The sequence below is a fragment of the Perna viridis genome, chromosome 8 (assembly GCF_037379345.1).
Source record: "Perna viridis isolate PV_CMFRI_1.1 ecotype Kerala chromosome 8, ASM3737934v1, whole genome shotgun sequence".
NCBI lineage: Eukaryota > Metazoa > Mollusca > Bivalvia > Mytilida > Mytilidae > Perna > Perna viridis.
In genome coordinates, this window is record NC_142452.1 from 6,715,919 (window position 1) to 6,739,167 (window position 23,249).

Consider the following 23,249-nt stretch of genomic DNA (forward strand, 5'->3'; position numbering starts at 1 on the left):
CACTTTGTTACAAATACGAGCAAAACGGACCAGTTATGAACTGTAAATACCATAGTAGGGTACTTCGGGTCTGTATAAATCTGACTCTTCCTCTGGTTCGCCTCAAATCAGTGTTCTTCTCGTGGCACCATTATTCTAGCTACAATCGTCATCACCTGTTTGGAGAGCATCACCATATTTGGTATTAATGATATAGTTACTATCACTTGAAAAACCGGTACAAGCTTAATATCAAGATATTAGATCTAACCTCAAAGTATCACGCTGTGTCCAGTGTTTCCCACCATTTCTTTTCTTGCTCTCTTGTCTTGCACATTCCTTGACAAAATTTCTCCCCTGCCGTTTGCAGTTTGTCTTTTTAACGTTCTCTTCTTTTCAACATATAAGCCATCTCTCTCAAGACTTTAGCGCGTTTTCATCTGTATCGGACTTGCGTCAGTGCAACCGAGCGATCAGATAAGGTGTAGACCTAGGTGGTTGCCCCTTTTCTACTCCTTGCTAACACACAGGTACTTCTGTGAGTCCCGACTGTTGTATCATGAACTATACTGCATATCCCATAAGTTTGCCAATGTGATGTGATGTTCCATCTCATTCAAACACATTGCTCGTCTGTTTTTTTATTTCCTGGCGTCTTCAACTTCTCTTCCCACCTCTCATCGAACATGCCCATCTTCTCTGTCTGGTCTGCATTGACCCCCTGCTTAAAGTGTAACCTGCCATCTCTTTCCTACCTCTGCATGTGTTGCTGATAACTAAACATGTATTAATTTTCGCGGTTAAAAGATGGGGAAAAATTACAAGTACTGGTATAAGTGGTATATTATAAGTTACACTAAAGATGATATTAGAACACGTATCAAATACAACATATATCTAGGATGTCAAGCAAGACATTGAACAGTCATTACAAGAAGTACCCTAGCAATACTGAATATGAACGTGGGTAAACTATAAAACACAAGACCAGGAATAGTGAAAGCAACGACTCTAACAATATTTCACAAACAAATAGGTGAAAAGGTAGATATTACAAAACAAAACAAGAAATCTGTGAGCTATATGGCTAATAAGTGACACCCCCGCTTTCAATTACGATATAGAGGAAAACAAAGCCATCGGTAAACAGGAAGTTGTTGTCCATTTTTTTCCGAAAATGGATCCGAACATATGGCATACCTAGAGAAAAAAAATGTTAAAATTCCTAGCCGCAGTGAAAAGTACTTGCAGAGAAAACTCTGAAGGAAAAAGTCTTACGGAATAAGGACACACGGAAACGCGAACAATGGTAAGACAGTAAACACCCCTTTCCATCGGAGCGGGATATAAAAAAAATCGACCCATCCCTTTTAAGATGTATGCACATTCATCAAAGATGATGAACAACAAATTCTTAATCAGATTAGGTAACACTACAACAATACATTTAACACGCCGTTCAAACTACTTGTTTTTAAAAATAAAACACAGATAATATTTTACAACGGGCTTCAAATATAAGAAACATACTACCCAAAGGCAGAGTTCAAAGTTATAACAATGGAAACAGAATAAAACAGGAAAATTGATACATAAGTATAAAAAGTAATAAAAGATAAGACAAAAGAATGTCATGTTAACCCACCCACTACCCCAAAAACATATTGATGTACATTCATTCATTACAACTACTTAGAAGAAGAAAATGAAATACTACTAGCCGATTGCATGTATAACAACTGTTTAACTGTGGAAAATCTCACTTGAATTTAGCTTTCAAAACAAAAACAAAAAACATATCATGTTATAAAATACAAAAGTAACAATCTTATAATATTGTTATAATATTGCAATTTCGATAAGCTGTACACGTATCTCAAGCGGTGCTAATTGAAATCAAACACAAAGAAAGGCCAAATCCCATAAAAATGTATACAATAAGTTCTGAAATCAGAAAGTATAACAATAGAATATATACGTATATATGTATTTTTTTGGAAACTACCCCTTTACAACAGGGGCAATCGTCATCAGGGTAATGATGAGTGCGTTTTAAATACAAAATATTACAGGTTAAAATAATTCAAAGTGACAAGTTTAATATGACAATATGTAAAATATATATATAACGTCTCAGAATATGACGACTCTATTCGCTACACTGCTCCATCAGATCAAATGGATACAGGGAAGATAACGTAAACTTATAGAAGGGTCTGAAAATTCCCAACGATGTTAGAACTGTCAAATTTGCGATGCAAATTTTGGTCGTTCTCTCCGCGGGACTCGAACTCGTACCGCTGTGACATCTATGGTAAAACCGCCTGCACTAAGTCCGATATATATACAACGTCTCAGGATGTGATGACTCTATTCGCTACACTGCTCCATCGGATCAAATTGATACAGGGAAGATATGGTAAGCTTAAAGAAAGGTCTGAAAAATTCCAAACGATGTTAGAACTGTCAAATTTGCGATGCAAATTTTCGGTCTAGGTCGCTGAATTTAGTGCAGGCGGTGTTGCCATAGATGTCACAGCGGTATGCGTTCGAGTCCCGCGGAGGGAACGACAAAAAATTGCTTAGCCAAATTGACAGTTCTAACATCGTTGGGAATGCGACTGATAATTGCCACTATAGTAAGAGTGTTCATTAAATTCTTATTCCTTAATTCGATACATAAATAATAACTTGAGATTAAAAAAAAAGAAAAGGTATATTACCCATTGGTGACCGATAAAAGGGACGAATGTTTTTTTTTAAGAAGACTTTTCAATAAGTCAGTCCCCAAGGTATCAAAATAAGACCCGGAAACATCAGTAATAAAATAACCATGGTCACCAACAAGAAAACGTAAAATAGGAAGTCAAGTCCAGAACAAAGAAGTTCTACCATATCCAGTACAAGAAATAAAGCCTTGGTTTCAAAACACTATTGACGCGAATATAAGTAACTTGAGAATGTAAAAAATGGGTATAGTTGGCGTTTTTCTTCCCTTATGATGACGTTACTAGAGTGCGTGGATTGTTTCATATAAATAGCTATTACAATAAACTAACTGATACAGTAGAAATATAAGCTATAAGAAAATGCAGGCTAGGAGTACAGATACAATAAATTATATAATAATCTCTATTTAAGAATGTAATACAAAAATACCAATTGTATAAATAGCAAATTTCTATATAATGTACACATGTTTTCAAGGAGTAGCATCTCATCAGTAACGTAAGAATCAAATATATAAGGTTTGTATAGGTATGACAACCGTAACCGCGTGTGTATACGATGAAGGAGAGGATACAAACGAAGAGGATATGATTGCGCAACGCACCGATTGGAATAAGCGACCATAAAATAACAGTTAATATCAGTAAAACATGACAAGCATTAACTAACAAAATCGAAATTTAGGGATTTATACGTATTGGAAACTGATGAAAATTTTAAGCATTCGTATATTATTGTACATCCCCGCTTTAAATAATTATAAACGATCAAAGCCTTAGGATGCTATGGTGAAAAGTACAGTTTACTAAATAAAAACTTCTCTTTACCGATACAATCCCCCAGTATCTCCACGGAAGACGGAGAGCAATAACAACAAAACAGGAGACAATTTACCCCTTTCGTAATCGCAATATACCAATATCTCCAGCCTATGGAGTATACATTTCACAGTTGATCCGTTACTGTCGAGCAAGAATATTGTCAAATAATTTTCTTAAGCAGGGATACGTTCAGCCTTTGTTAATATCATCAATGCGAAAGACCACAGAAGTTCGTCAGCACAGTTTGGTTGATCGATATGAAATAGAGACAAGAAATGTTGACACTTACTAGCTGCAGATGTGTTACTCCGTTGACATGTGTGTATTGGGGCAATTCAAAGGATCTAGATCATATGTTTCACTAAGGTATTTTTTTTAATTGCAGTTATTAATCAAAATACTATCATATAAAAACGTTGAAATTACACAAATATACATTTCATTTCCTTTGAAATATTTTATTAAATTATTAACACATTTTTTTTCTTTTTTCGAACGATTTATCGCTTTATCTTATCAAGTTCGAGATCAAATGATGTTCCCTCATTTTAACATATACAACTGATATTGATTTTTGATTAGTTAATTCAATTTGTCTGTTTCCGCATTATTAATATCATGATAGTATTACTTAGTTGTATTGAATGATATCGCCATTTGATGAGATCCATTTATGACTTGTGTATTGTTACTGGACTATAGTTATTACCGGATTACAGTCACTTGCAATATGACAGATGCCGCTGGCGTAGCAGGACCTGCTTCCCATCCGGAGCACCTGATGCCATGACGTTTTTTTTACGTATTTGAATCATCCCACTGCTGACACTTCGGTATTTTTTGCCAATATTTAAGCACCTTCCTGTCTCAGAACCGGGCAAAATGTATATAAGGTGTGGTACATGAAGGAAAAAAACGCAGAGATTTTATTGCATTAACCAATTATTTATACACATAACCACCAGAAATAACCATTAAAGTGTTTGTAAAATTTACTCTTTTAAGATATTGATAGGTCAAATTTAGTTGAAATGCACTATGGAAAAATGGAGGGAAAATTTTTCCACACTTGTTCCCTATATAAGCAGTCAAAAATATCTACCACACAGATGCTTCAGGATTAATTTCAATATCTTTTCAGTTGTTTTCCAGATGTATTGAATATATTTGAGAAAAAAAGACCAAACTGAGAAATATGATGTGCCATTCATTTCCTGATTCTTACATAGAATGGTACTTAAATGGTACAAATTATATAAAAAAAACGAAAACAAAAAACGGCTTGCACGGTAGTAATGTTTTTTTTTCTCAATGCAATTTGGGTCAGATTTCATTATTTTTTAATTAATCTCAAACGCATGTAACTTCCATCATCAATTCGATATTTGGAAGTTCTTCTGGAAATCCTTTATTCTAGATTATTATTCAAATGTAATATTAAGATGTATGGTTTTTCAACCCTTTATACTACTTTTCCCCATCTCCAGACTAAAAAAACTCAAAAACATGATACATCGCAGTCACTCAAAAAAAAAATCCTCTCCCAAATATACGGATGAAGATGCTGTCAAAATGAAGGACTTTTTTTTTAAATCTACAACATATTTGTTCAGTGTGTTGGACGCGTTTATCAACAGACGTTCGGCATTCTAATGGGAACAAATTGTGCTTCGATACTCATTGACCTATTCCTTTGATCTTATAAGGCTGGCTTTATAGTTGATCTGATTAAAAAGAAGGAATATCGATTTGCTAGATCCTTTGATCTTATACAATTTTATACAATGTATCCCTTTATCACCTGCTTATGGAGTTTTCATATCACAATTCATACGCTATGACAGAGTTTGCTGTAACTATGCATATGGATAAACCATCTTAGCTTTTGTACCGTGCTAGACTTCTGGAATAGTGCAGTGTTGCTACAAGATTGAAGTCATCACTACAGAAGTTTTATGGTCGTCATCATGAACTCGTGGGTCGTTATGGATTATCCTTCTGCACCGTGTCATAGTTTTCCTTCCCTCTTTCGTATTACCCAGGATGTCACATTTTATGGACATTTCTAGAAATTCAGAGGACGCTTTAAAATCTACCCGTGCTCCTGATTCATACACCGGTCTTTACGAATGACTACGTTACGTTTAAGGCTTCGCCAATTACTTCGGTAAACCACGCTGTAAGTATAATTGAAAGTTAGATGGGGTAGGATATAAGTAAAAAGTATTAAAAATGGTTCCTGAAGTGCTCGTTGTGTTTGAGGACAGTTGTTCAGGCTGCTGTTGAAATATGATGTACCGAGTCCATATAAACTTCTATTCAGTCTATTTTACACGCGTTTCGTGCATTTGTAGTTGTAAAAGGAAATGTTATATCCCTTTTGATTGTGGGTATAATTATGCAACAGCAATCACATTAAAAGCAAAATATTTAAGGTCAATTATCCAAATATTGTTAAAACAAAAACTTGTTGCACCAAAAAAATAAGTTTTATTATTATGCACTTGTCCATACAAGTAGAATGTCTTGACAGTGGTGTTTGTTTCGGTATATTGCAAGTCCTATCTGTTACACTTTGTTTTATTGGAACATTAATTTTCTTTTAAGAGTTTTGTTTTAATTTGCTGCCATTTAGTTTGTGTTTTTTTTTTACATTTCTGTTTAGATATCAGTTTGTTATAGTTTTTCCTGTTGGTACTACTCAGTGTAACAAAACTGATACCTGTTCCGTGTGTAACATCACTAAAACATATGTTTAGTTACCGATCAGGAAAGACAAGTGTTCTTTCTGTAGTTGTATTTAAATGATGAGAAACTACCACTACTTTAATGGTAAAACACATCATAGACTTTTTGAAGTGAGATTGTGATTACAAATATATACCATTCTTCTTCAGCAAACAAAAAAGCAACAAGAATTTTCTTTGATTTCATTAGCCTAAACGTAAATGAGATCATTTTACATAGCTCTGAATCATTAACCAGGAAGGTTTTGGGGTATTGTATGTTATGTTGTTTGCAGTTCATTTGTCTGTTTGTATAGTACACTTCTTTGTTTAGTTTACAATTTGTTTCCTGTTGTTTGTTTGTTAAACCGTCATTTTTCCTTTCCATGACACAGTAGCTCGTACGTGTTATCTGCTTTAAGAATTTATAATAAGTTTAGAAGGACATATGTAGTATTTATCAAAACCAACGTCTTTTAAATTTTAGTAGTTGTGTAGATAAATAGCCCGTCGTGACTTGGGAGGGTCAACAGTTTATGGTTATAAATGACATTAAATAGTAGTAGTGCTGTATTCAACGGTGTCTGTCTGTCCTTCTGTTTATCTGCCAAATATTTTCCCTACAACTAAATGTCACAGCAACTTGATATTTTATCACAAATTTCTGCAAATTAGCCGTTTTGCATTAATACCTCAAATAAAGTTTGCTTTTCATTTATATGATTAGTCATGTTTTTAGAAGTCCTAAATCACCCGTGCTAGAATTTCTCGGTGCTGAATTGGCTTTCATCACGACGTTTTTGTTTTAAGGAACTTCTTGTGGTTTTTTTTATCATGAAACTACCTACGTATATTTGGTTCTAGAATGCTGCTGATGAAAGGTTACTCCTTGATACACGTGTTCAGTATACTGAAATTTCCGGTTTTTATTGAAGATCGGCATTTTTGCATTTCTCATCGAAAATTATGATATACGGTAAAACAAACCTCGAAACAAGTGTGTGTGAGCTATTTGATTTTTTTAAAAATTAATAAATATGTGATATTAAATTTTTATTTCATAGTGCCAAAAGTAAATTTTTCCAACATAAGAGGACGATCATTTGATTCTGAGGAGTGGAGGCTGGCAGTTTTTCAAAATAAATAAAGTTTAAAATAAATATTCTGACCTACACCTCCTAGAAAATAAATTTGCTTACCTCAGTCCAGATACAGTGAAATTGAAATAAATATTTTCTCACCCCAAAATTTCAAAAATTAATATTCTGACACAACCCAATTATTTGCCAGCCCGCGTTTAGAATCAAATCGTTGTCCCCTTACATTCAACAATGCAATCGGATTGTTCCAAAGACTTCAAACGTAAACAAAATACTGAAAATAATTCTCTCATAAAATTATCAGTTTTGACAAAATGATTTTTTAAAAACCGTTGGTTCGCTACTATTTTTGCTAAGGTTGCAAACGAAGAAGAACTGAACGTAATCCTACCTAGCGTCAGGATGGTGCAAAATCTTAGTACGAAATAAGTTATATGATAGTATGATTTTTTTTTCTTGCAATGAAACTGACTATCAAACTGTTGAATTTTAGTCAAAATAATATTTACAAATTCAGAGCATCTTTTCTATTTTTATATGTAGTAAATTAAGTCGCAGCCTATATATTAATATATTATATCAATTTTTACAGAAAAAAAAAGAAAGCATTCAGAAATAACACAGTATATGATATGCACTCCCTGAGTTGGGACAGCAACCATCCCTATAAATTGAATGGCAATACATTAATTTATGACACTCTAATTATTATATAATTGTATATTTTTACGTATTACAAATAGATAAATTGATGTATGGCTGTCATTTATGTTATATTTTTACAGTAATTTTATGGTAAAAAAAGGTTGTCATAGAACTAGTCAGATTGACGGATCCAGTGAAGCGTGGCGTATGAACATGAAATAATCCAACCGTAAAATACATGAAATGTTATTTTCTATAACATAGTTGGAAAGATCACTCATTACATTTAGTGATTGTTAGTCATGTACTGTTTTTCTTTGTTTTGTATTGGATTATTTCTAAAATTGGTTTCTGTTCATTGTTCCATAGACACAAAAGGTGAGGTTTTTCAGGAAAATATAAGAAAAATATGTATTGTATTTCATAACAAAATTTGAGTTTCTTTGAGGAATCTGATTGTTCCAAACAACTGAATAAAAGAAAACGACACTGTCTAAAGAAAATATAGAAACATTCGTGTTCAGAGTACAACGTCTAAAATATATAGACTTCATATTACATTCTTTGTAAACTTATAAAACCTTCTGTGTACAATGTATAAATCAATAATGGTATCAACTCTGTCAGCGTTTTTGCAAGCTTAAAGAGAAAACACTGAAGACTATGTACGACTGATGAGAAATGGGGGAAAAAATGTCACACACATACTTAAACATATAAGGAAGACGGATATGAGGAATATGCCAACCAGGATGAAAAATGTCATCTGAAGGCCATACATTCACATGTTACAATTTCTTTTACAGGTAACGCAGCTCTAATACCAGAAAACAGTGATATCTTAAAGAATTCCAAAGATTGTGCTTACAACAAAACTATAGAATTTACACTTAAGTTCAAAGAAGGACAAGTTTTATCGTTTAATGCGACACAAATAGAGAATAAAGCTTTAAAAAGTCCTGTTTATGTTGTCAGGAAAGATAAGGATGGGAAGTTATTGGTAAAAGAGGAACTCTTACTAAACAAAGAGGTAAGAAACATTGGTTAACTATGGTAATGCACGGGACCTAGAAACTTGCCTTATAGGGTGGATAAACTTGTTCTTTGTGTTTTGGATATTGTCAGCATTTTATATTCGTAGATATAAGGATTACATAACACTCACTTTCCTTTATATCATCAATTCTCGCAATGTTTTCTTTTTAATTTACGGGAAATTGTTTTTGTCAATTTTGATACATGATTTAACAAGGAACAGGTTTGCATGTTTCTGTCATGGATTTATTTGTAAAAAAACTATTGTATATTTTCCAGCTGAAATGGAAAACGGGTTTTAAAATTGCAATTTATGAGCCTCCGGAAAACAAAAAGCTAGATTAGAGATATTCTTCCTACCACCTATTTCATAATTATTGATATATTTCGCCTAGATATATATCTGTATAAGCATCAAAATTTTGCGGCATTTGCCTAGATATCAGGGATAGAAGAAGCCGTGGATGTCTAGTTTTTTTTTTCGTTTAGATAAAAATATAATTATGATGAGTACTTTGCTACATGTACTTAAATCAATCAAATTCATAAGAATTGCTTCATAGACACTGTCTATGTGTCTAATTCCATATTAATTCTTTGGGGGTGCCATAAACATTTCCCCCATGATCTATCTGTTGATCACATTTCTTACGTAACTATAGTCATTTGTATGTTATGATTTTAACACTTATATATACAAATTAAACCAATAGTATGTATGTATACCCGAAGGCATGGATAATTTATGCATGAATTTTATCACTCACATATTTAAAACATTATCATATATACCGTTAAAATAATACAATAATATGAAATATCGACCAAAAAAATGATAGATTATTTGTCTTATCTTTAGGGCTTTTAAACAAAAATATTTGATATACCAAATTATAAAAATAAATATTTGAAGTCAATATTACAAATGTAACATAAACTACATCTGAATGTTCCTGATGCTTATTTTTGTTACATACATTGGCATTTATTTGATTCGACGCTTATCTTATTTGAATTATCGGAGGTCAAATTGGACCAGCATATTTCAAAAAATATCTTTTTAACTATGGAGATTAATCTTGAATTATTATCGACTTATTTTTTATGTTTTCGGACTTCAGACTAACATGGACTGGCAATTACCATTAGTACTTAAGTTATTTCATTTCAATGGATAGAAGAAAAAAGTAGCAAAGTATTAAAACACGCATCAAATATTCAGAATCTGTAAATGTTACTCAAATGGGAGTCGTTTCTAGTGATGTTTGTCTAGTTAACATGTATACCTGTCAAAATAATTAGTTTATATGTACATTAAAGATGCCATCAATGTCTTGTCAACCTTTTATAATGGGCTGCGGAGACAGATGAGAACGGCCAGAAGAATATTGACCGTCAAAATCTATATTTTATATAAGTGACACTCTGATTACTGACCACACATAGTATGTACTTCAATAAACAAAACAAAAACATACCAAAAATAATATCACAAGACGTTTGATTGACAAGTAATGATATTTTAACCACTTACTAAATAATAAACATAAAGTTCTGGGATTCACTATTTACATTAAAATATCTTTGAAAAAGTGATGAACTCGGTATTAGACTCCTTCAGTATTTAGCACATCTTGGTGGTGGATACGTATTTATCTGTTAAAAAGTACGTATAATCTGTTTTCAGAACACGCATTTTTACGTGGACAAAAACCATGGTGCTTCGTTATCTTTCAATTGTATGTTCGAAAACAGTGGTGAACAATACCTGTACATCGTAAGTACGAAATATAGACACAATGTAATCAGAAAATTGTTCCCATTTTTGGGAGTGAGGCCATCTATTTGAAATTTATTATTATGCTGATCTTTTAAGAAACATGCATGTTCAATGTATTAAATATTATTTTTAATGCATTTTATTGCATTTATCTTTTGTTACTGAATACAAGAAGATGATCGTATCATGGGGTCAGTCTTGATACATTCAGTGGTATTTGATATCTTGAATATTACATAATACAATACAGGCTATAAAACACGGAGGGACGATAAAATATCTTGTTTTTTACCTGAAACATGGGAGTAACATCGATATACTACACTAGAACATGACACGGATGAGGACAGAGAGATGACAGGATACCACATTAAAAATTAATTAACATTGGTAGCCAATCTGACACCGATGTCAACAGACTGAATGTCCACTTTATCTGTCAGAAAAATTGCCATTACACTCCCTCAAATTCCGTTGTTCCTTAATTGATGCTGTCGTCTGTCGTTGAAAATGTGTTTTTCTCCAATCTTTCTAAAGGAAAGGTTTGATGATCAAGAAACTTTTTATGAGACCCACCTTCTTTCAAAACACGAAAGCATGCAGTCAGCTGATAGCGTGAAGACTCTTTGGCACTATCACATAGTATATAGTTTAACGTACAACACAATCTCTAGGGCAGCCAATTTCATTACATTGTCCAAGATATTGCTAAGAAACTAAGTGAAAGGGTTCTTAGAGATGACTTGAACTATTGGTCTTCTTGACTTTGTTCTCATTTTAGTCATCAGTAAAGGCATCCATTTACAACATTCGTTTTGAAACACAATTAATCGAAACATATGGAAAAAAATCAGTGAACTTTAATAATAATAAAGATTAGAAAAGAAATAAGAATATAACTGAAGAAAAGATGAAAGTCTTTAAACTACATAAAACGTTTTCTTTTACATTATGCTACTCCTAATACATGTAATTATGCCGTCTGGTGAGGAGATTTTTTTTTGCTTGGTCGCTCCCTTCTAATGAGGCATAACGCCATATTAAAAAATCTTTTGACTAATAATGTGTTAAATTATGATTTAAATACTATTTTAGACAGGTACATTTATCCATGATGGTTTGGAATTTACTTTGTTTCCAATGACAGAGCAGTCTGGAAAACCACATGAAGTTGTCTATGAAGTACAAAAGCGTACAAGACTTCCTACAGGTCACCATGACTATGTCCGTACGTAAAAATATTTATATATTTGAAAAAACATAGGATTAATTTAAATCTTTGGTAGATTTTATTATGTTCAGTGTGCTTTGTCCCCCGCCGCAACTCGACGGAGGGGGCCTAGTTATGATGCATGTCCGTCCGTCCGTCACACTTATTTGACTTATATTGAATTTCTGGAATAAATATATCATAACGTAGTTGCTGGCTTCTGTATTTTGGTTTCCATGAGGTATAATGTTCAGGTTGCTCTTAAATTATAAAAAGTGAGAGCGTCCCGTTAATTATGAGTATTATTGAACCACACAAATTGAATAATTACTAAAGTCTGAAAATATTCTAAAGCTTTTTGACGTCATAAAATTCCGAAGCTTTGATTAGAGATATCATGGGAGTTCTCGGATGTAAGTATTTTTTCAAAGGTCAGAGAAGCATTTTCTTTTATTTAGTTAGCATTACTAGTACATGTAACTTCATGTAACTTACCAAATCTCTGTTTAAGAATTTAATACTCATTTACTTTATGAGTACCACTAACTTCGGCTACTTTTCCAGCGCTGATACAACCTATACCTGCACAGCATATTGACCAAATTAAGAGAAACCTGGAGGTCCACCGTAGTAAGAGACAAGTCAAGATTACACAGCCTTTCATCATTGATGCTTTAGTTGTGATCGATTATTTCATCTATAAACGGTAAGTACATCTAGAATACTTTAATAGTTCGAGCTTTGTTATTGTCTGTCGTGCTCCCGTGTTATTTCCTGCATTAACCACCTTATTATCGAATGAGAACAGCAATTTTCGTCTTTTATAGTAAACATACACGCACCCACACACACTCCTCGAGTTGTTTGTGTTCAAACACACAACTTTGGCAAAAAACACTAAAATGTTTTCTTTACATAAATATAAATAAAATATTTGTATCCGAATTCCTTTGACAAAGTACTTTAAAACATCTCAGGAAAAAACTTTTCTACAAACAAAATCTGAATTTTATTCCTAACATTTGTGGAAAAGTGAATAGATTTTCCAAGGATTTTTACGGAGTGTCTTTTTTATCTTGCAGATGGTTAGCTAAAACAAATGATGATACTCGAGCCAAGGATGAAATACGGCGATATTTTTCGCATTTCATGAATGAAGTAAGAGTAGGAATTTTACAAAAGAACAATCCTTAGTAAAAAGCAAACTTGCCATATACTAATTTATATAAACTTTATACAATATATTTGTACTTAAGCAAGTCTGACAAATTCTCAACTCTATTTTGTTATCTGACTGCATAGCATCAGATATTTCCAGAAGAGATAAAGTCTTCAAAAACATAATAAGGTAAATTGAATAAAATATGTTAGTATGCATCATTTTATTCCTAGGTTGATCTTAGATACCAGTCGATCAGGGATGATGAGATTAACATTAACGTACAAGTCACAGCTTTCCTGATAGCAGATGTATGTAGCTCTTAAACACTGATATATCGTGCAAAACAGGATTTTCGTTCTGTCCGTCCGTCCGTCATTTGCAATGTTTCAGTCCATCGGTTTCATAAATGTTCACATGAATAAACTTAAATTCTCTAGCAGTTCTGTTGACTATGAGAAACAAAGAACATATTCATAATGCAGGTATCTGTTTCACGATGACGGCACTGTTTTGGTTATACCCTCAGAGTGATTTTGATAATATGTGTTTACTTTGTACTATAGGAACTTTTGAACCATGGATATTCATCGTTTTAAATAGAGTTAAATATTCAACGAATCATATATCTTATCATTTGTTTCATGATTACAAAAAAATACCACAACAAGCAATTTTGATGCGTGATTAAGTTCCCCTATTTATCTATCATTCAATTCTATTTAATTTACAGAATGCTCAGGCATACCCATGGACAGAAGTACGAAAAGAGACCTCTACTCCTCGTGATTTACTGAACGCAGACAAGGGACTCCGGGATTTCAGATCCTGGGTCTCAGCTGCCAAGAATTTACCGCTTCATGACCATGCTATTTTGTTTACAGGGTAAGATGGTTTACAGGTTATAATAAATTAACGCTTTTAAAATTGGTCGTGGTAGAATATTCTGCTTTTAAATTTGTATCACGCTCACTAATTTCGATGGCAAAAAGTCTATGTTCAGAGATATCGCCGTTTACCGTAGACTTTATGTAATAAAAACACTTATTTTAATTGGGTCGCAGTGACAAATATTTTACGTTTCATACTTTTTTTACTGATTTGATAATTTCTCCCTAACATATGAAAACTGATTTATTCAACGGGTCATAGTTTACCTTTCCTCGTTTGTCTACCCCGGACTTGACTTTTTATGAGCAACTCGGCGGGTGTTTCTAGGAAAGCAGAGGACGCTTCCCTACCGGTGCACCTGGTCCATGCTCCCAGTTTTTAGTGGAGTCCGAGTTGCTCATTTACATTTGTTACTTTGTATGTATGATTTTAGTTACTTTATGTTCTTTGTTGTGTATGTCTGTTTTCCATGTCTGGTCTTTGTCCCTGGATTACATTCTTTTGATTACCGCTATAACCTTGGTTCCATTGATTACTCTTTGATTACCGCTATAACCTTGGTTCCATTGATTACTCTTTGATTACCGCTATAACCTTGGTTCCATTTATTACTCTCTCATATACAACATATAACTATTGTAGGTATGACCTGTATACAGAAGTGAATAACTATAAATTACTCCATACTGCAGGTAAGTAAACTCATTAGCATTTGTAGTAAGCTTATATCTCAAAATGTCCCAATGGATAAACATTGGTCTATCATAGGTTTTTGTACAGTTTTGTAATATAATACATCAAAATGGTAGGGATTAGAAAACATCAAGGGTGTGTATAAACTAAACCCCGGAATCAAAAGGTTCAAATTTTCTCCAACCATGACTTGATTCCATGGTACATATTAAACGAAGCATCATAGGGTTAACCATATGACAAAGCTTCTCCCAGCAAATTCTGAACCTAATGGACAGATGTTGGAATAGTCTTTCGTGATATGAATAAACGATTTTAGATACAAGTAGTTCATTTCTTATCTTCACATTTTATTTTGTTAAATCTACATAATTTGAATCGAAACTTTAGGTCTTGCCTTCATTGGATCTCTGTGTAGACCGAATGGAGACAGTGTTTCTATAGTTGAAGACAACGGAGGCTTCCAGAATGTTGGAACTGCTGCTCATGAATTAGGCCACAGGTAAAACATTGTGTCAAACTGCCTTCACAGTCACAATAACGGTTTTGCTTAATCTTTTAGAATACTTTTGTCATCTTAACTTTTCTCAATTGACGTTTTTCGATTAAAAGTAGTTATTAAATGAAAAATTTCAAGACTCGCACTAATACCCATTTAAAATGTATATTTCCAAACATAAATCATAATGTGTTGAATATGGTTATATTAGTTGAACCAACGATCACCACTATAGTTACTGGTGTATCGTCTGGCAAATGTGCTGTAATAAACAAATTGCAACTAAAACCACATGAATTAAATGTTTAGTCTTACAACATTACCTAACAACATGCCTACCTTATCTGTCCTCCACGGTTTTATGCCTAACTTATCTGTCTTCCATGGTTTCATGCCTAACTTGTCCGTCTTCTATGGTTTTATGCCTAACATATCTGTCTTCCATGGTGTCTTCCATGGTTTTATGCCTAACTTATCTGTCTTCTACGGTTTTATGCCTAACTTGTCCGTCTTCCACGGTTTTATGCCTAACTTATCTGTCTTCTAAGGTTTTATGCCTAACTTGTCTGTCTTCCACGGTTTTATGCCTAACTTGTCTGTCTTCCATTGTTTTAGTCTGGGAGCTCTACACGACGGCGAGAACAACGCGTGCAAATCAGCTGATCGATATGTTATGGCTACTTCGACAAACCAGACAGTACCAGTAGAAAAAAGGATTAACCAATGGCACTTCTCCAAATGTTCTGTAGAATATTTTAGGTCGTTTATATCAGAATTAATGAGGTATTTGTTTTGCTTTTTATTGTTTTATTTTCTTTAAATTCCTAAAATATTGTACAATATAGTGCAGTACGTAACTTCAAAACATTTCATTATGAAATTACAATGCACACGACTCTCAAATTCCATGGGTTTTTTGTATTTTATAAAGTTCTTATAGTGTTTTCCCTGATAGTATTTCAATACATTATTTAGAACTATTTTCACTATTGTAGTAAAGGAGCAACTTGTCTGACTGAACATTTTAATGATGCCCGAGTTATTGATACCAAGGAAATGCCCGGACAAGTCTTCACACCAAACCAACAATGTCAGCAAATTTGGGGGAATCAGTCGTATATATGTCAGGTAATAAATAATACAAATTAAAGATGAAAGAACTTAGGGAGCATGGTAACATATCCCGAGACCATCATATTGGAGGAGTTGAAGATTTTCATTAATTTATAATGCAATTAAAGCATTTGATTGTATAATGGGAAAATTTTCACTTAAAATATGTTTAAGTAGTGCATTTCAGAAAACAAATTCCAAAAAGGCATAACCAACAGAATTTGAGAGATCAATATTCCTTGGAAAATGCACAACATATTATGTCCGTACTTCTTACAGAGTTCAGTTAAATTCTGAACAGTAGTTTGAGAGTAATTGGAATGACTAGATGCTTCAGTCTTGTACTTCTGTATACTGTGTTTAAAGGGGCTTAAAACTCAAACAATATTTGAAGGATAAGAATTTTCCAGGTATTAAATATGCACAACTACACATTGTGATCTGATTAAATACCGTAGTAGTTTAAGAGCAGTTGCGATGAAAAAATATAGGACTGTTGGTGAGGTGGATATGGCAAAAACAAAATACAGCAGCGACTTTGTTGCGGGTAGTATAATGGTACCCTATAGCTTTTTATTACTAGTTCTACTGCATAATGATCTACTAACCAATCACTTATACTATGTATGTATACATGAATTGAGTGTTACAAGACACAGCATTGGTTTCAAGGTCACATTATCAGACTCCAGATTCCGTACACAAAAATCTGAAAGTCCGGTCTTCTAAAGTAAGGATTGCCCACACTCTTTCGTACCTGGACTTTTAAAAGTATAATTTAGTTTATGTTATGGTTTTTCTTACTGGCTTCAGGGAACAGAGTTTGGTAATGCAAGTAGTATATGCACTTCAATGTACTGCATTGACCCAGGTACTGACAACGATTGTGTTCTTCAGACAGCTGCTAGAGGAACATCGTGTGGATACAAAAAGGTAAGAAAATACTGATAATTACCGTGTTTATTCTTCAGACTGCCTACAACTTACATTGTGTGGATAAAATAGTCAGAAATTACTGATACCGGCTGTGTTCTCCGTGCAGCTGCAGTAGATACTTCGTGTGGACTCAAAAATGTAGCAAAATAACTGTTAATGGCTGTGTTCTTCAAACAGTTGTAAGAGGAACATTGCGTTTATTCAGAATGATAACGACTTTGATACAAAAGGTAGGAACTTAAGAACAGTCAGCAAAGCATCCCGTGGATACAAAATTTACGAAATTACCGGAGACAACTGAGACAACAGCTAGAGGAATGTCACATGGATTTGAAAAGGTGAAAAAAATAAGTATTGATAATGGTTGTGTTAAACAGAAACGACAGATACCAGGAATATGGTGAGAATACATTAATGTGTACAACAGACAGCAGTTATAGTCATGATAGGGATATGTACTAAGGTGCATTTGCCGTCTCTGAAATACGCAACATAAATATTATATGCAAGTTGAATCTATCACCTTTGCTTAACTTGAATTCAATACCGATAATGCATGAATTTCTTCAGATTTGAAATTTAAAAAAGTATAAAAATGACTTGACTTTTTCAGTGGTGCGTTGAGGGGCGATGTGTTTATTCTGAGGATGCACCAGAAAAAGACGGTAAGGTATTCATTACACGTACATTAACACAAGTACGTGTATCAAACTTAGATCATAAACTTCATAATAATTGATAAAATGATAAATGATAAAACTGGTGTATTATGTATGGCAAGCCAAAGTGGGAAAAAAAATGAGTATTTTCTAATATTAAAAAATGAGTTTTTAATATTAAAAATAAGTTTTTAATATTACAAATTAGATTTCTTATATCACAAAACACTTTTTCAATGTTAAAAAAAAAATCATTTTTTGATATTAAAAATTCAATTTAATTTCTAATATTAAAAAACGATTTTTTAATATTAGAAATTGATTTTTTGTATTCAATTTCGATTTTTTAATATAAGAAAATCATTTTGTAATATGAAAAAATGTGACTGATTTTGCAATATTGCAAAGTGATTTTCAAATATTACAAATTCAATTTGTAATATTACAAAATGTGTGATGTGCAATATTACTAAATCAGGAATTTTTAATATTACAAAATGAATTTTTAATATTACAAAATCAATTTCTAATATTAAAAAATCTTTCCTAATATTAAAAAAATGATTTTGTAATACCAAAAGGTATGTCTTCTAATATTGCAAGATAAGAGTTTTCTAATATTAAAAATGATTTTTCAATATTACAAATTCATTTTCTAATAATCCAAATTTGATTTCTAATATCAAAAAACACAATATTAAAAAATCGATTGAATTTCTAATATTAAAAAAACGACTTTTTAATATTAGAAAATGGATTTGTCGTATTCAATTACGATTTTTTAATATTAGAAAATCATTTTGTAATATTAAAAAAAGTGACTGATTTTACAATATTGCAAAGTGATTTTCTAATATTTCAAATTAAATTTGTAATATTACAAAATGTGTGATGTTTTATAATATTTATAAATCAGGAATTTGTAATATTACAAAATGAATTTTTAATATTCATTCATTCATAACTTTATTTCCTCTTACAAGAGATACAATTACAATACAAACAATTATATATATACATATCATGCAGATAAACAGAAAATATAAGTAGAAGTAATTAATACATATAAATACTTAAGCAAGATCGATACACAAAAGAAGATATCAGCGATGTTATTCTACTAGTCTAATACTTTAAGTTATTCCTGCATTAGCGTATTTACATTCCGGCCTTCAAGAGTTTATTGTAGTGACTTGAGCATTGAACGGTATGTAAGTGGCAAAGTCTCATAAAGTCATAAGGGTCAACGTAATCAAATACCACATTTTTTCCAAGTAGTGTTACGAAGAGCCGATCTTCGTCATATTCATAAAATTCGGTAAATGCAAATAGCGGAAATTTTTTAATTAGTAGGCTCCAAAATATATCTTGAATTTGAAGCGTTGCTGGACATTTGCATATCGCATGAACATACGGTTACATAATACACATAAGCCGGCAGTAATATTTGGTGGATCTGTAAGAAGTTTAATCACAAAATAATAGTTTCTAATATCATACTTTGTTTTGGCTAAATTCCAGAATGGAATCATATTACAAAATATTGATTTTTGTCCACTTTGGCTTGCCATAATTATGTGGTCTTTGTGAATGGTTGAATTTTATCTCCGTAAAGTTATACCTTATGAAAAGCAATGTATAGTGAAAATTCGGAATACAGACTGGCAAAACCCCCAGCATAACAGGAACTTAAATCCAATTATTTCCAGTGATAATTGTTACAAAGTGTCATGATATACAAGGATATGCTGTTGTTATAAACATGAAATTATAACTAGTTTTTGTAGTTTTTTTTTAAATTCTTCAGATAAATGCCCCCATGGTGATCAGCCAGGTGTTGCCTTCATTGGAAAGACTTGCGAAGTGTTGGTTAAGGATGTACCAGCATATTGTTATCAAGAAAAAGTCAGGAGTCGATGTTGTGCATCTTGTGCTGCATACTTTACATGGCAAGCAGGTATTTATGTTGCCATGTTTTTATACAATTTCTCACGCAAAGTGGAATCACAAGACCAAACGTATTGATTTGTACAGATTATAGTATTTCAAGTTGGTGCGAAGTTCAGTCATATTAAGTCATAAAATACTTAGTCCTAGTTTAACAGCTTTCATAATATACAAACAAGTAAGTATTATGAACAATCATCTATTACTTGATATCATTTTGTTAACTTGTAGGATGTGAGTATGGTGATCGAGTGAAAGGCTGTCAGTCATGGCATTGTACTGCCAGCTCACCAGACCGTGATCTCAAATCAGAATGTTGTGCTACATGCAAGACAGGTATCCAAATCCCAATCACAGAGCGACCATCATATACTATCAGTCCCTACACTACAATGGCTCCACCAGTCACTCCAGACTCCAGAGTGTGTGATGACCTTGCCACAATAAATGGATATGTCTGTGAAGAGTTTATACGTAAATATGGCCAACATGTGTGTTATGACAGTGTTGTAGAATCACATTGTTGTCAGTCCTGTAGCAGGATCAAAGTTACACACGACAGTAAGTCAAAACTTAGAAGTCAAAACAAAGTAGCAGGTTCACAGTTACACATGAACTTAAGTCAAAACTTAGTAGCATGATCAAATGTTCACACAACAGTAAGTCAAACCTTATAGCAGCAGGATAAAAGTTACGTATGACAGTTAGTCAAAACTTAGTAACAGGATCAAAGTTATGCACGATCGTAATTCAAAACTTAGTTACAGGATCAAAGTAACACACGACCGTTAATAAAACTTAGTAGCAGGATCAAAGTTACACACGACCGTAAGTCAAACTTAGTAGCAGGATCAAAGTTACTCACTACCGTAAGTCAAACTTAGTAGCAGGATCAAAGTTACACACGACTGTAAGTCAAAACTTAGCAGCAGGATCAAAGTTACACACGACCCTAAGTCAAATTAGTAACATGATCAAAGTTACACATGACATTAAGTCAAACTTAGTAGCAGGATCAAAGTTACACATGGCCGTAAGTCAAATTACTAACATGATCAAAGTTACACACATTAAGTCAAACTTAGTAACAGGATCAAAGTTACACATGACAGAAAGTCAAAACTTAGTAGCATGATCAAAGTTACACATGACAGAAAGTCAAAACTTAGTAGCATGATCAAAGTTACACACGACCGTAAGTCAAACTTAGTAACAGAATCAAAGTTACACACAACCGTAAGTCAAACTTAGTAACACGATCAAAGTTACACACAACTGTAAATCAAAACTTAGTAGCAGGATCAAAGTTATACACGACAGAGTCAGAACTTAGTAGCATGATCAAAGTAACACACGACAGTAAGTCAAACTTAGTAACAAGATCAAAGTTACACACAACCGTAAGTCAAAACTTAGTAGCAGGATCAAAGTTACTCACGACAGTAAGTCAAAACTTAGTTACAAGATCAAAGTTACACACGACAATAAGTCAAAACTTAGTTACAGGATCAAAGTTACATACAAGCGTAAGTCAAACTTAGTAACAAGATCAAAGTTACACACAACCGTAAGTCAAACTTAATAACAAGATCAAAGTTACACACAACCATAAGTCAAACTTAGTAACAAGATCGAAGTTACACACCACCGTAAGTAAAAACTTAGTAGCAGGATCAAAGTTGCACACGACAGAAAGTCAAAACTTGGACCAAAGTTACACATGACAGTACATAAGTTACATGAAGTCTTTTCTCTCCACATTCTGAAGCTCTATTTCACCCTTTTCTAACTCAATTAACAACTAATACTGAGAATCTATATTGGTTATTTCTTAATTTATATTTTTCACAGAATGTGTTTACGGGGACAAGAATCCATCAATATGTAGACACCATGCAGAGAACAAGACCCTGATGTGTGGAGCACTGAAGGACTATTGTTGTCATTCATGTAGAGAGATATCAGGATCTACACCCATCACACAATCATTATTGACTGTTTTAACCATTACTTTCCTAGCTTTAACTCTCTAGTTGTGCTATCACAAATACTTTAATTTCATAATGTGCCAAAATTTATCTTGTTTCATTTGATCCGAGTTGTTCATGACTTTCATTGTTCGTTTGAGATTTTTACCAATTTGTAATTTGTTAATGCTATTATTAACATAACTATAAAACAACATATATGTAGTTAAAGTCAAAAATTGTGTATTCTAAAATGAGTAAGGAGTTGGTTTTCCATCCAATGTTTAATATATTGGTAGTACACCCTGCCATCCACCTAAAGTACTACTTCATTTTCACCAACAGCTAATAAGACTTACTTACACACTCATGTTTTTATGGTAATTGATCTTTACATTCATTTAACATTTTCATCATTTGATCAATTTCATCAATTTGTCCTGATGAGAGGTTCCACCTTTAAACACATGTACAGCCTATCAAAATTTGCAATATAAATTATTAGTATTTTTTGTATTTTATATTTTATACCACAAAACTCTTAGCATTTTTTAAGTTAAATGGAAAAAGAAATAAAAATTAATCAAATAAATTATTTCTAAATTAAAAAGAAATCAAATCAAAAACCAGTTAAGTATATATAGCTGAAACATAATTATATATGCACTGCTTCCAGACTCCTAGTTTCTTTTTACACTAATCTGAATTTCCAGTATTTATTAGCACATAATTCTGAAAATACAGAAGTACGTATGTCAACTTAATGATAAATTTTATGCAATGCAGAATGGATCTTACTGAGACTATAATACAATATTAAAGAAATCATGTGTCGCTCTACAAAGTGAAAGTTCAACAAAACAAAGCCCCTATAATATTCAGTATTCTATAAAAAAATAAACTTTTTTCAAATTCAGCCATGATGGTACCTCCACATATATCACATTTCAAGGTAAACATTTCCAATTAAAATCAGAACTGTTTACATAGATTGTTAACAAATGGCCTAATGACATTATCAATAACACTGACGCAATAAAAAAATGTAAATCTCAATCACTGGTGTTTCGTAATTCTTTTCCATTGTTGTCCATTATTATAACTTACTTTTAGTATATTAATTAAGACAATGTATATCTCAGATGATTTTACATTTTTTCTTGTTCTTGTAGTGTAGTATATTGATTTTCAAATGACTTTATACAATTTACTTCATCTTAAATGTCAAATCTTATTAATGTATACAATACTATCAATGTAATATATACATGTTGTGTGAGTAGTGTTTCATCCCTAAATACCTAACTAAATATAGGTGAAATTGTCACATAAATTGAAATGATTTTATAATGTCATAAT

General features: G+C 32.6%; 1 protein-coding gene across 1 annotated transcript; it reads left to right on the plus strand.

Annotated features, from left to right (window-relative positions):
* Positions 1-5,367: 5,367 nt before the first annotated feature.
* LOC148609123 (uncharacterized) lies at positions 5,368-23,248 on the plus strand. Its single transcript, XM_088541218.1, has 17 exons — positions 5,368-5,382; positions 8,723-9,031; positions 10,724-10,813; positions 11,912-12,044; positions 12,591-12,732; positions 13,109-13,184; positions 13,419-13,496; positions 13,919-14,070; positions 14,719-14,768; positions 15,160-15,271; positions 15,884-16,051; positions 16,264-16,396; positions 17,195-17,314; positions 17,931-17,982; positions 19,784-19,933; positions 20,155-20,484; positions 21,775-23,248. Exons 1-17 carry the CDS (start codon positions 5,368-5,370, stop codon positions 21,954-21,956), a joined length of 2,292 nt encoding a protein of 763 aa, XP_088397344.1. The 3' UTR covers positions 21,957-23,248.
* Position 23,249: the final 1 nt, after the last annotated feature.

Coding starts and splice junctions, on each gene's coding strand:
- LOC148609123 (XM_088541218.1), top strand. Junction 9,032..10,723: donor AACTCTTACTAAACAAAGAG/GTAAGAAACATT, acceptor ATCTGTTTTCAG/AACACGCATTTTTACGTGGA. Junction 13,497..13,918: donor CAGCTTTCCTGATAGCAGAT/GTATGTAGCTCT, acceptor TTTAATTTACAG/AATGCTCAGGCATACCCATG.